We start from the raw sequence: 14855 nt of genomic DNA on the forward strand, positions 1-14855 counted from the left end.
GAGAATGGGGTGTATGGAAAGAGGCTTGGGGTGGTTTTTGTTGGGTTTTGGCTGAGGGATTTTTTTCTTCCTTGGAGAAGGTAGCATTTCTGCTAAGGGAATCCATGCTGCTCTTGACATTTTTTTTCTGTTTTAAACCACTATTTTCCACTATGAATGCAAGAAAGTTACTCTTACCATTCTTCCCCCCCCCACCCCCAGTAAGTATGTATGTATATTTTATGATGTATAGGGGGAAAGTGCTAAAAAAGTTAGAGGCTATATTCTCAACTGAAATTGGTCAGAATCTCACAGAACTTAGCACTGGAACATTCAAAATGCATAAAGACACAGAGGTGTTCGGAGATTTCTTCCGAGTGAAGTTTCTAAGGAGGGGAAATAGCTTTGCCCGTTAATTGCTCCATTACCAAATATCCCAGATATAAAAACTTCCCATTCAAACATTTCATGACAAAGTTTATACAGGTGCAAAATTAAGCAAACACTTATAATGCCCATGCTAATTGCACAGCTGCTGTTCAGCAGTAGTTCTGCAGTTATATCACTTCTCAGATTTGGCAGTATTTTTCCAAGGGATGACCGGTCTGTCAGGTGAGGTGGCCAGCATTTTAAAGCAAAACTGTAAAGTTGAGGAGCTTTTCCATCTGCCAAAATTACCCTTAACCTTGTGCAGCTACTGACATGAGGGCAAAATGCTACCAGTCTGGTTGCATTCTGTGCCTGCTCTGTATGGATACAGAGAATTCCCCAAATGCTGAGAAATCAGAGCATTCAGAAGCACAAAGAGACTGGTGCACAGCGTAGAGAAATCTGAGAGAAGACAGAAGAGGGGATGGATCTCTCCTAGTTTCTGAGCTCCACAGAAAAGGAATTTGGATTACCCCCAGTAATGGAGATGCTGAGCAAAAGGGAGATGTTATGCGAAGGAAAGTAAGAAAGATAAGGGAAAATATAAGCCACAGAGGGGTTTGGATCAAATTGCCATGGTGGCCAAGCCCTTCAAATCAATCTGTGATTGGAAAACTTGCGCTTCTACTGGAGTGATTTCACCAGTGAGATATTTTCATGTTTTTCTGGTTTGGGCATGTGGTCAGAGCATGAGGGGCTGAAAACACAGAAAAATAAACTTCCCTAGAAAGCTGGGAAAATTATAATGGGAGACAGCTCCAGCACATCTCAGTGGAGCAGGAGACTGGAACAGCAGAGGACAGGGCACAGGTGGCCCAAGCACAGAGGGCTCCTCCCGTGGAAGCCCCCGGGTTGCCGAGGAGGGATGGGCAGGACACCCGCTCCAGCTGCTGCCCTCCTGCCTCTCCCAGCTCCCTCCAGCCTCAGCTCCCAGCCGGCCGGCACAGGGCGGAGAAGGGGAGAGACAGCCCCTAATATCCAGAGGGAGGATGCCAAGAGGATGGAGCCAGGTTTTTCTGGTGGTGCCAACTGTTAGGACATGGGCGCCAGGCAGAAAATGAAGCACAGGAAGTTTCACCGGCACATGAGGAAGAACTTTACTGCTTGGATAACCGAGCACTGAAACAGGCTGCCCAGAGAGCTTGTGGAGTCTCCTTCACTGGAGATACTCAGCAACTGCTTGCACACAATCCTGTGCCCCGTGCTCTGGGGTGACCCTGATTGAGCAGGGAGGGTGGCCCAGATGACCACTGTGGCGCTTCCAGCCTCGCTCATTCCGTGATTCCGTGAGGCGCCCGGGCTGGCAGAGCGGCGGGCACGGGCCGGAGAAGGAGCGGCTCCCGGGCGGCCCGCCCTGCCCGGCCCGGCCCGCCCCGGGCGCGGAGCGGGTCCGCCGAGGCCCGGCCCCGGCAGAGGGCGCCGAGCCGGGGCTGCGGCGGCTCCGGCTCCGCCTCCGGCGGGCGAGCGGCGGCGCGGGGACGGCGGCGCGGCCCGGGCCCGGGGCGCCCGCGGCACCCAGGTAACGCCGCGCCCGCGGGCCGCCCTCAGCCGGGGCCGGGGCCGGGGCGGGGGCACCGCGGCTCCGAGGCGGCGGGGCCGGTCGCTGCGGCGGCGGGCGGCGGCCGGGCGGCGGTCGGGCCCCTGCGGCCTCCCGGGGCAGCCGCCAGGGAAGGCGGGGCCGCCCGCTCCCGCCGCCACCGGGCGCCCGCCGGCGGGTCAGGGGGTGCCGGGCGAGGCTGTGGCCGCCCGGGGCTCCAGCGCGGCGGAGAGGGCGCGGCTGCTGCCACGGGCGGGCTCGCGGCCCTGCTGGCCCGCTTGCACCCGCGGGCCTGCGCCCAACAAACGAAGGTCGAGCGCTAAAAAGAGGCAATAATATTTGTTTGCGCGTTCAAATAACTGTTGGAATTTGCCCCCGAAGTGAGGAGAGGCCTGTGTCTCCTGCAATCGCTGTCCCGTCCTGCAATTAAGACTATTTGCATATATTTTAAGTTCACATATTTAGATACGAGAAAAAAAGCCAGGGGAGGTGTGGTTATTTTTATTTGGCCAGTAATTGCTCTCACTGATCAGGGTTTTTTTTCTTTCTCAGCCACAGATACCGCCTCATTTACTATTTCGGCAGGGGTCACTTGGGTGCGGGGAAACCAGAGTAATCCCGTAAGGAAGCACGTGTTTCCGTGGGTATGAGATCGCAGGAAAAGCCGGCGCAGCACCCAGCTAGCAGGGGCTGTAAATCAGTTTCTGAGAGCGTTGGGGTGTTTTGGGCTGTTTCCACCTACTTGTCCCGGGTTAGAGAGGAGCAGCAGCAGCGGGGAGGCTGCTGTTGCGGTGTCGCTCCTGGGGTCACGCCTGCTGCGGTACATAGAGCCGTGCTGTTTCTGCCGAGCTCTAGCACGGCGCCAGTTCCCCTCTGGAGGAGCAGGGGGGACGTTGTGCAGCGTTCTGCCACGCGGGAGTGTTGTGGTGCAAGCAGAAACGGAGGTTAAGCAGCTTTCGGCTTCTTTGGATTTGCTTGCTTGCAGTGTTCAGCAACTTGCTTGTGTTGACAATGACTCATGTTAAATAGAGATCTCCCTGTGCTTTTTATGACACAGATAGCAGCGTTTCTGTGTATTCTGTGAAATGTATTTCGGATATAGGGAGGGAAGTGCCACAAATGTGTTTGCACAGTTAATGCTGAACACCAGAAAAGGAATTATAAAAGGAGTATTCTGCAGGGCTTTTCTGCATTTGTTTCTCATCTGGTGTCTTAGCTCTTTGTAGTGTTGGCCAGCGTATGAGAAAGTCAGATCATAAAGCCACCTAAAGCCTTGTGCTTTCAGGTGATGCATCACTGTATGGGGAACTGGATACTCATCTTTTTGTAGGAACTGTTATGCCATATGTGGGGAAATCCTTCCAATCCGTCAAAGCGGTTGCTCATTTTTACATATGAATGTTTGTTTTATTTTAGGTTATGCTATGACTGGCTTCAGACTCCCCATCAGCACTTTCAGAAACCTAAATGTCTGGTTCGGACTGTGGGAGAAATTTCCCTCAAATAAACTGTATCCCACTTGGAGGAGAAGCTTATTCTGTAGCTGTCAAGCAAGCACAGTGAACTACAGATGTTTCAGTTTTTCCCCAGTCAGACCCAGTGCACTAAGACTCTCTCCAGAGTATATCTCAGTACTTTCTCTGCGGAACAAAAGCAGCAAAAGCTCTAAACGGAGCAGACAGAGCGTACAAGAAGAGGAGGAAGAAGAGGATGAAGATGAAAGTAATTGGGAAGATGAATTTGAAAATGACCCCAATGTAGTAAAAGATTACAAGGATCTTGAAAAAGTAGTGCAGTCTCTTCGATATGATGTGATCTTGAAAGCTGGTCTAGACATGGCAAGAAAGTAAGTACAGAAGAAACAACTTGCTACTGAGAAAGATGTCATGCATCTGACTTTTGATAAGTTTTTATTGCTGGAATAATTCAGTATTTTTGGGGGGTTTTATTTTGGTGTAGCTTTTTCTGACTCTCTAAATCTATGTTTTGAATGTCTGGATGTTCCTGTTTATTTCACCCTACCTCCCTTGAAACAGCCTGATTTTGCTTTTCCCTGCTTTTCCTCTGCACTATTTCTGAGATTGCTGAGGAGGCATTTTGTATCACTTCATATTTATTTAAAATTAAGGAAATGCAAAATACTGTACTGTGTAATATGAAAAGGTCTAATTTAAGACTGAGGGAATAAAATAATGCACTATTTAATGAATGGAGAAATAGGGGCTGGTAAGTATAAGCTTCACAGATCCACCAGGTAAATGTGCAGTGTATGAATATATCAGTGTTTGATCTAATGCAACCAGCAGAACTCTGATATCACTATGTTGTTGGAACAAAATATTAGTATAACTTGATCACAAACAAATTATTAAACTGGCTGGTGCAGGAAAGGGGATATTATTTAATGGATATTCAGGAGACAGATCTCTAGAAACAGCTTTTCTGGCACAGAGCAACTATATGCTATTATTTCATTTAATATCTGTGAAAGCCCTTTTCTTTACTTCCAGTTCAAATCTGTCCTCACCTTAAGTGAAGGTGTCCTTTACACACAAATTAGAGGTGTAGAAATGTGCCTTGCCCATGAATGGTGGTGTTGTGTTTCTGCAAAGAAACAATTGCATTTGGTTTGCTGCACTAACTGCAATAAAACTTTGTTTTTCTTCAGTAAAGTAGAAGATGCATTCTACAATAATGAACTCAGGCTGAATGGAGAAAAACTGTGGAAGAAAAGTAGAACTGTAAGACTTTTAAATTTTTTTTTTAATATGGTACAGGAATATAGCTAAGGCACAGTCTTTTCCCTCTAGATCACTCTGCAAAGGTGAATGCACTGCATTGCTAACATTACTTCCACCTGGGGGGGATGGTGTGACCATGGTTCCCTGGGTAAAACTTTATTCCCTAAGGCAGACAGGAAACTTGTATGGTTGGAGAGTCAAATCTAAGTCTGAAAGTCAGGAGAAGGCAACAAGGACGGAACATTTTAAGTTGCTGAAGGAAGTGATGATATCACTATGCAAGGTTGATGGAGTAGGAATGATTGAATCTGAGATACTGGTGGAGCAGGCACATGATTAAAGAAAAAGAGGAAGTTTGGTGATAGAAAGGGATTGAAACTGGGGTGGCTGAGGGAAGGTTCTTGTACCTGTAATAGAGCACACAGGACCAGTTAGCAGAGAGCCAGAAGGGTCACCAGACATGCACTTCTACCAAGCCTTTCTTTATGTGAGCTGATCCTCGGAGGTGGCTACTGTCATCAAAGGGCAATATGATGAGAAGCTTTGATTCCTGATCCCATGGAGTTAAGGCTGGTTTATGAGAGGTGTACTGCTTCTGTGACCTTTGAGAGGAGCACAGGCAGTTGCTGAGCGCTCTGTTCTTTGAAACACTTTAAACTGTTTTAAAGGCAGGAGGAAGAACTTCGCACTTTGCTGTTTTGTGTCTGTGTTGACAGGAAGAAAAGACATACACAAAACCTTTTTCACAGAGTTAGGTGTTGGTTGTATAACATGGAGCGTGAAGCTCTTGGCAGGGAAGGTCATGAGACATGATTGTGTATTGCCACAGCTTTCCTAGAAGTTCATCACTGGAGGATCTATAATAGGCCTGGTATTGGCTGCCTTCCTCCTCTCCTGTGAGATAAGAATATTAAGTGGAAAGGAAGGAAGATGGCGGGGATTTGTTTCCCCCAGGGAATGTTTATAATCACTTATCTTCTCTTTCTGTTTCCAGGTAAAACTTGGTGACACACTGGATCTCATAATAGGTGAAGATAAAGAAACAGGAACTGCTGTAGTTATGCGGGTAGTCTTAAAAAAATTGTCTGACAAAACTGAAAGTGAAAAATACAAAGTTATTTTGAGGCGTTGGAAAAACTTAAAAGTGCCCAAACAGGATGTACTGAAGTAACAAGGGGTTGCATGTGGCAGTGTAAGATTTTTGCAGAAAAACGTATTTTTTTGTTAAATATGAATTTTGGTTGAACAAAATTACAGTACCCTTTTTTAAGGGCTTGTGTCAGAATGTTATCTTGCTCTGCTGCGTACAACAATAATCATGCAATAAAGCCTGTCACTTTTTGCTGTTAGCTTTGTCTTGTGGTACTGTAAGTTAAAAGATCCAACACTTACATTTCCAGGAGGTTTCTTATAAATAATGAATCAATAAAGACTGATTTGATCACTATTTAATTGCTGTCTAATTTTGCTAATCAGAAAGGTTACATTAAAGCTGACATCACATCAAGCAAGATGGCTTTCTTTGTTTTATCTCTTGTTTTCATGAAATAGGGCGAAAGCCCTCAATTATGTAAAGTTCCTTTTTCATTATTTAATCTTAATTAAAGGTTAACAGTACCAACTCCATGCTTACAAATGCTGCTGCTATACCAAGAATACAGCAGGATACTGATTGCAGTGGCATACTCCTAAGCAGGAAAGCTGCATGGTGACAGAGAATCATAGAATCAGAATAGTTTATGTTGAAGAGACAAGATCATTGAGTCCAGCTCTTAACCCAGCACTGCCAAGCCCATCACTAAGTCGTGTGTCTAAGTGCCACATCTACACACCATTGAAATACCTCCAGGGATGGTGACTCCACTACTTCGCTGGGCAGCCTGTTCCAATGCTTGACACCCCTTTCAGTGAAGAAATCTTTCCTGATGTCCAATCTAAAACTCACCTGGTGCAACTTGAGGCTATTTCCTCTTGTCAAATCCCTTGTTCTCTGGGAGAAGAGACCATCCCCATTCCCCATCACTCTCTGGGCCCAGCCTCCAGACAGGTTTTTACCCAGTGAATAGTGTACCTGTGCCATAAGCAGCCAGTTTCTCAAGGAGAATGCTGTGGAAAATATCAGAAGCTTTACTAAAGTCCAAGTAGACAACATCCACAGCCTTTCATACATTTCCTTCATTCATTAAGGAGGTTGCTTCAGCAGATGGAAATCAGGTTGGTCAAGCATGACCTTCCTTTCACAAAGCTGTGATGGCTGGGCCAAATCCCCTTGTTGTGCTGGCCATGCCATACAATGCACTCAAGATTATCTGCTCCATGACCTTCCCCAGCACTGAGGTGAGACTGACCAGTCTGTAGTTTCCCAGATCCTCCTTCCAACCCTTCTTGTAAAAGGGCATCACACTGGCTGACCTCCAGTGACCTGGAGCCTCCATGGCGAGGCAGGACTGTGGGTAAATGATAGAAGGTGGCTCCGTGAGCTCTTCCACCTGAGTACAGTCAGGTGGATGCCATTCAGCACCACAGACTTGTGGCTAAATGTTACAGCAGGTGACTAACCATTTCCCCTTGGATTATGGGGCTACATTCTTCTTCCTCTTGTCCAGCTCAGGGGTCTGAGTGCCTCCAGAACAACTGTTCTTACTATTAGACAGTGAAGCAAAGAATGCATTAAATACCTCAACCTTCTTGGTCAGTACATTTCCACCCACACCCATCCAATGCAGATTCTTCTTAGCCAGCCTTTTGTTGGTAATGTATTTATAGAAACATTTTAAAATGTACTTTATGGCAGTAGCCAGATTAAGTTCCAGTTTCTTCCACTCTTCTTTCTGCATAACCTCAGAACGTCCCTGTTGTCCTCCTGAGTTGCCTACTGCTCCTTCCAGAGGTCATAAACATTCCTTTTTTTTTACTGAGTTCCAGCCAAAGCTCTCTGTTCAGCCAGGCCAGTCTTCTCACCAGGTGTGTCAGGAAGTTACGAGTAAACCATGGCATTGATAGATACCCTGCTCTCATGGAGGATACAGATCAGTGAGGAGCTCTGTGAAGTACTGCTGATTTTTACTGTTTAACTAACCATGCAGAGGAAGATGAAATCTCAGATTGTCATGTATCAATTTCATTGTGGCATTTGGGTGGATATTTAATACTTAGACATTGTAGGGAGCTGCAAAGGTCAGACCATACTGGGGAGAGAAGTTCACGTCTGTATTCATTCAGGAAAATACTGTCACTTAGGACAGGCATCTCAGAAATAACCACTTGCACTGGTGACATTAAACACGTGCTTCCTCCAACACAACCTGTTGGATGAACCGTAAAGTATGCAGATTTTTTTTTTGTTTCTATGTGTTTAGACAGCCACACACAGGTGTGTATCTGCAGGAAAGCTGGCCAGTAAGAGCAGGTAGCTGTTCATCCAGTACTGTCTGCTCCCAACCTAGTCCGGAGAGCCCAGAAGGACAAAGACAGTCCTGAAGAGGCAGCAGGAGCATATTCCAGGACACTTTTTCTTCCATGGCAACAGCTACTCAATAGCTGAGTTTAAGCAGGGTGTTCCTCTCCATGGCCTCAAAGTGATGGCTGCTGAGTGAAGGATTTAAAATAATTTCTTGCTTTCTTCAGGCATAGCTAAAATCTGTGCTCTTTTGGTTTGGTTTTGGTTTTGCTTTTGTTTTGTTTTTGTTTGTTTGGGGGTTTTTTGTTTGATTTCTGTTTTGTTTTTAGTTTGGCTGGGTTTTGGTTTTTCATTTTGGTTTGTTTGGGTTTTTTTCCCTGATTGTGTAGATGTTTAAAGATGCAGATGCATGTCTACCTATTGATTTACAGGCATTGTGATCTTTTAAAAAAATTGTTCTTAAGAGGACATGATCCTGGAAAGCTTTCCTAGGGGATTTTGGTGATCCTTACTCTGCAGAAGTGAAGGGACTCTGCAGAGCACCCAGAGGAAGACAGCCGGCTGTACTTTCATTGTGGGCAATTGCTGCTACCACTCTGTTGGAACTTGCACCAACTGCAATGGAAATAAATGAGATGCATCCCCAATTCCATTTATTCTTGCTATTCTAAGTGGCTGCCATGATCTCCAGCGGTGCTGAGAGAAAGAAGTAGAGGTGTGCTGTAATATGTCAGCGAGCTCCAGCTGCTGGTCAGCAGCCTGTCAAATGCTTGCCAGCATGTACACACTGCCTGTCACCTCCAGCAATAGTAGCTTACACCAGAGCATGCATGACCAGAGGAAGACCCTACTCAAAAAATGCCCGGAATGCTCTGGGTCTTGGGAATAGCTAAGGCATGGATGTGAAGAAATTAACTTTCTGAAAGGGTCTCTTCTGTGCAGGATAAAAACAGTAACAAACAACAAAATGTCAACACCTTCCTGGCATCCAAGATGAGCAGGGAAGAAGCATCCCTGAGAGCCATTAACATAACAAAGAGCACTTAGCAAGGTAATTTGAATTGAACAGAATATAAATCCAGTAGTATGCCAAAAAGTTAAATTTTTGACTTCTGGAAAAGCCTTTTGGAAACGAAAGTAGACAAGAGCACAAGCAATCAAGACCTAGCCTGTTCCTAATGATGAGAGATTTTTCACTAGAGCCTGTAGTGACAGGACAAGGGGCACTGGTTTTAAACTGCGAGAGGATAAATTTACATTGGATATAGGGATTTTTTTTTTTTAACGTTGAAGGTGGTGAGACATTGAAACAATTTATCCAATTATCCCCCATCCCTGGAAGTTTTCAAGGCCAGGATGGATGGGGTTTTTAGTAACCTGGTCTGCTGGAAGGTGTCCCTGCCCATGGCAGGGAGTTGGAACTAGATGATTTTCAGTGGTCCTGTCCAGCTCAAATCATTCAGTGATTCTATGACTGCCACCAAAACCTCACTGACAGCAGAAGATAGAAACAGGCTTTCATAAGTTTTAAATGTTAATCCACCAGTGGTATGAGCTAAGGAAAAGAAAGGCAGACTTCCTAAGGAGTCCTGTGATGCATGAGACAGCCCTCTGTGGTTTCAGGATTGAAATGGTTGGAGAGGGAACTGTACCCATGTGCTCCAAAATAGAAAGCTTCAGTCACAAGGCAGGGTGATCTCAGAGGAAAACTATGACAGCAGGAAGGTGAGTAGCTGTTCCGCTTGGCTACATTGATCTGTCCTGGATAAGCTTCTCTATTGATCAGACCTTTTTATTGGAGTCACACACTGCTAAGAAAGTTGCACTTGTTTCTGCAGCCTTTAAATATCATGTGAGCTAAAACTGTGACCCAAAGAAGGTTCAGAATGTGTTCTGGGAAGTGTATGAACAGGCATGTCACTTCCACAGTTCTTGCTGGACTTTTTGCTGGGGCATGTAAAGCACACAGAAACTGATCTGGGGATGGAGGAACTATATGAAAGGGCTTCTTAATGAAGATATTGCTGAGAGGTGGACAGGGGAGGCTTGGACAGCTTGAGAAGCGACTGACAAGTTCACAGGAGGCTGCCCAGATGACTGTGCTGTCCAAGCTACCTCTGCATTAATCACAGGCAATCCCATCTTCATGGATGGACCTGCAATGTGCAGCCTGCCTGCCCTGCACAGCCCAATGATCTGATCCAATGACTTTGCCTGGCCCCATAAGAGGCAGGCACTGTCAGACTGTGGATGGAGGAGCCCACTGACATGGCACAGCCCACAGCATTACCTGGCAGCTTTGTGTGCCTCACCTGCTGCAGGAGCAGTGCTACACCCAATCTGCTTCACGTGGGCCACCCTGCACTACGGAGCAGGGCGTGGGACAGAGAGCCCTGTTAAGGAATAGTGGGGAATTGCTCCCACAGGAGCTGGACTTTGGTCTGGCAGAAGAGAGCCTGGTCAGCTAAAGCAGGCATATACTGGCACTCGTGAATAGGTTCAGAGTTCTGCTGCCTACACACTGACAGACAGGCAGGGTGTATTCCCTGACCCCTCTGGTGACATATAATAAGCAAATCTTTTTTTCTTAGAACAGAAGAGCACCCAAGCATTTCTGATGGGGAGCTGGGTTTGGCGTTTTGTTGGTTGGTTGGGTTGGTTTGGTTTTTTTGTTGTTTTGTTTCTTGGGGTTGGTTGTTTTTTTCCTGTAATGGCAAGTCAGAACAGGACAGTCTGCCTCCAGCATCTACCAAATTACAGAGCTAGGCATGGAATGGAAAGGAATGCAAAGGGATGCATGTGATCCATGCACATCTGAGCACTACTGAAGCTAAAATCCATTGGTTTCCAGTGCTTCTGCATACAGACAAGCACTACAGGGAGGAGACCCTCTTTTGTTTGAACTCTTGGAACAGAGAGAGATAAGGAGCAAGAGACAAGGGACAGCATTACATGACACAATAGCAAACTCCTGGTTTTATACAAGGGGTCAGATTTCAAATGTAGGATGCAATCCTATCAAGTGACTTATTTCCACAGCTGACAGTTACCTTGGGATTTTCTTCTCACAGGAAACATTTAGAACATAGTAGAACTAACTAACACACTGCCATATGAGCTAACCAAAGGGAGACATTCCTGAAAGTGTAACTACTAAAGGAATATTTTACCTTCCAGAGAAGTAACTTCTAACACACAAGACTACAAAATGCCTCTGGAAACAAGGACAAACAGCTGCTTTGCTATAATGAAATTTGTGAAGGAAATTGGGAGTGATTACTTGATATTTCTGAGTGTGTGTTCTGTATAGATACTAATTAGTTGATCTTCCTCCAAAATCCAATAATAACTTCTTTCCTCTATTAACATAAATTTTAGTGTGACTGGACATATAGCAATTTCACCCATTTATGACTGGGAAGTCAGTTTCACTAAATTTTAAAACAGAAATTAAGGAAAATATAGCTAAAAACATAGCTAAAATTGCTCTATTCAATTTCATCTTGGGGTGTGGGTAAGAAAGGGAAGAAGTAGGAAAAGAAAAGCTTTATTTCTCCTCTATTACAGTTCTTCCTTTTCCATGGGAATCAAAGTTCTTCCTTCTGAACTGTTAATCAAAGCAAAATGCTCAGTGGGGACCACAGTTCCATGATGGAACAAACCAGGAGATGGAGAAAGCAAGTGGTCTGCTCATGTCACAGGCTTTCACGGCCATTAGCTAGAAATGACAGCATCCAGAAAATTACAAAAGTTAAGAGGAATATAGTGGGTAACAATAATACAGTGTAAGGGCTTATCTCCTGCCACTTAGATGAGGTACAAGGAAAATGTGAATGTGATGGAGGTTTGGTTTTGTTAGGATTATGTATTCTGCAAGACACTTCCCTAAAAAATTAAGACTGTTATTACCAGCAAGAAGTTTTGATGAATGAATTTTACGGCAAAATAAGGATTTGAAAGCACTATTACTACTAGAAATTTATCTGTCTTAACATTTACTACAACAAAAAAAAGTAGGTAGGAAAGGATGAAGACAAATGCATATTTCTTACTTGTTCTGCCTTTCTTAGCAAAGTCAATTTTAAGAGAGAATTAAGAGGAAACTAAACCATAACTTCATCTATTAATTTCTATCAACTTAAGGCACATTAAAAATATACTTTCAAAATGTTTCTGAGGAAAAATCTAACTCCATTGGCACTGACTTGCAGTAGTAATGGAAAAAAATCAGGAAGTCAAACCAAGGCAGTAAAGAAATGCTGGCAACGACAGTGATGGAGTTTGTTTCATTTACTCAGAAAAACCTGCCACATTTGTTCTTCCATAAATTTTAAGTGCAATCAACTAAAATGTACTTTGTAAGTAAGAGCACTTGTCAATTTATGCCTTGTCCTCAAGGCAAGCTTAAGACATTGAATTTTCCAGCTGTTCCACATTGCTTTAATCAGCAAAATGAAATCTGAATGAAAATAAATTATAAATAAAACCTGTACATTATTTTCTGGGCTTCTTGGGGGGTGAAGAATTTATCTTAGCTCCTTCCAGCATGAAACTAGACGTGATGTGCCTTTGTAGAGCATTGAGCACACAATTCTGTTTCTCACTGCTACAACATAAACATCAAACAATAACTGAAAAGAGATAAATGTCAGAATTTTAAAAATGTACCTAGAAAAAAATTATATGCATTTTGAAGATAATTTAAAAAGTCACAAACATTTCTTAGAACATGAAACACTGTTGGCTGTACTGCAGCAGCATAAACTAAGTGATTTCAAGTAAAGATTTTTCTCATTTGCCAACACATTTGTTGTTGATTGTGTCACCTGAATACACTAAACAGGCAATAAACGGATGTATACGTCACCTCCCTTTTATGTGCTGTTTTATATTTTTTACAGAACTTCTACGGAAATGTTAAGTTGTAGAAAATGTATAAGATGCAAAAATAAATAATAACACTACACTGTTTCTTTTAGAAAGCTTAGAATTCGGCAGTTCAATACCTATTGAAAGCTGATATAGTTACACTGTAACAAGCAGAGACACTTGACACCCACCTTAGCCGGGTAGGTAGAAAGTAACACTTATCCATAGGAAGTCAGTGTGCATGGCTACCTATGCGCCCAACATTTCAATATCTCCTATCACAGTTTCACTTCCAAAATTTAAAGTTTATTCCTTCAAACAGAAGAAGTCTGAAAGACAGAAAAATCTTTTTAAACGGCTGCAGCAAACTGGGGTGTTTTCCTTTATGTATTTGTCCAGCTACCTAAGGTTATCTCAGACCTTAGTAAGAGACCTTAAGGAAAGTAATCCTGCTTGTACCTGAACAATCACCAGACAACATTCTTCTTGTATGAAAATAATATTCCTTTAATATATTTACAAGACTGACCAATTGGATGAAGTGGCTGCACTGCAAGAGCTTGGGTTAGTGAACTATGCCATTATTTATACGTCTGTATTTTGTTGATATCAGTTATAAAGCATACAATCAAACAAATCATGAAAGGGTTGTGAAGAGTTGGACAAAAGGAATGTGCACAGCAATAAGAGAAAAAAAACGCAACAAAAATATTTTATGCCTAGTTTCAAAAATTAGAATTTATCGTTTTTATGATCAAAGTTGTCAAATTGGTTTTTTCACTACTTTTTAGATAATATCAACTGACTGATTTTTTTTACTTAATATCAACATCTACAGTAAAAGCCAGTATGTCTCAAACTTGCATGCTAGCTAGTAACATCTATCCCTTGTAAAAAAGTTCAATATATATTGAATTCTTCTGGGAGCTTTGACATCACTAAGTGGTGAAACATATGACATTAAGATAAGAAAATAAAATTGCATTTCTTACCTTTTGGTCAGCTATTTGCAACCACAAATTAAACAGCTGTTAAGATCTTCTGTTATTTTACCTATCCTATAAAAGTGCATGTAAAAAAAAATTCAGAGTTTCTAGGTAGCATACAATGACAAGAGAGTCTTGGTTTCTGATACATTCAATCTGACAAATTTATGCACTAAAATGAACAGATGCAGACATTGTGGTATCAGTTCTTTTATCTTTGGTAAAATGATTTTGATTTATTATAGCCGTATTTGCTCTGATATCCATTTTGAATATGGTCTGCTATTACTTAAACCAACAGGAAACATTTAAATGGATATAAACAGTATCAATGTGTCATTTAGTACATTCATGACTTTTTTCATACATTCTCTGAGAATGTTTCTAGCATATGGGCAAAATGAGCAAATGCTACTAACTATGATTTACTCCCAGTTTAACACAATACATTTACTAGTTCTTGCCATCAGGAAAAACCACTTTGTTTTCCTTTTAAAGGGATCAATATGAGTCTACAAACAATATATTCTAAAAATCTGAAGTAAAAATATCAAATATTTTGTACTTCCTTACAAATGCTAAAATAGAAAATTACATTGGAACTGACTTAAAATTTGCTATGACCCATCTAAGTAAACAACAGAAAAGGACCACAGAGAACATCAACAATTGCTCCAAGGTGTTCAGTGATGCTCTGTAGGCAACCACTGTCTTTACTGTATTAAGAATCCATAATTGACTCTCTCTCACCCTTTCTATCAGTATTAATTTTTTGTAAAAAAGAAAGAGAAAACTAGTTTTAAAGCAGCACTCTCCAGTGACAAGTCATACAGCAAATTCATATTGGGTTCTGGATGGTCTTTGTTACACTTGAACATATTAATGATGCAAACTTGACCATATGAACCTAAGTT

At 43.0% G+C, this 14855-nt stretch overlaps 1 protein-coding gene across 1 annotated transcript; it reads left to right on the top strand.

Annotated features, from left to right (window-relative positions):
• The first annotated feature begins 1814 nt into the window (after window positions 1-1814).
• MTRES1 (mitochondrial transcription rescue factor 1) lies at window positions 1815-6133 on the top strand. Its single transcript, XM_064412847.1, has 4 exons — window positions 1815-1927; window positions 3362-3791; window positions 4614-4686; window positions 5681-6133. Exons 2-4 carry the CDS (start codon window positions 3370-3372, stop codon window positions 5855-5857), a joined length of 672 nt encoding a protein of 223 aa, XP_064268917.1. The 5' UTR covers window positions 1815-1927; window positions 3362-3369; the 3' UTR covers window positions 5858-6133.
• Window positions 6134-14855: the final 8722 nt, after the last annotated feature.

The sequence above is a fragment of the Passer domesticus genome, chromosome 3 (genome assembly GCF_036417665.1).
Source record: "Passer domesticus isolate bPasDom1 chromosome 3, bPasDom1.hap1, whole genome shotgun sequence".
Classification (NCBI taxonomy): Eukaryota; Metazoa; Chordata; class Aves; order Passeriformes; family Passeridae; genus Passer; species Passer domesticus.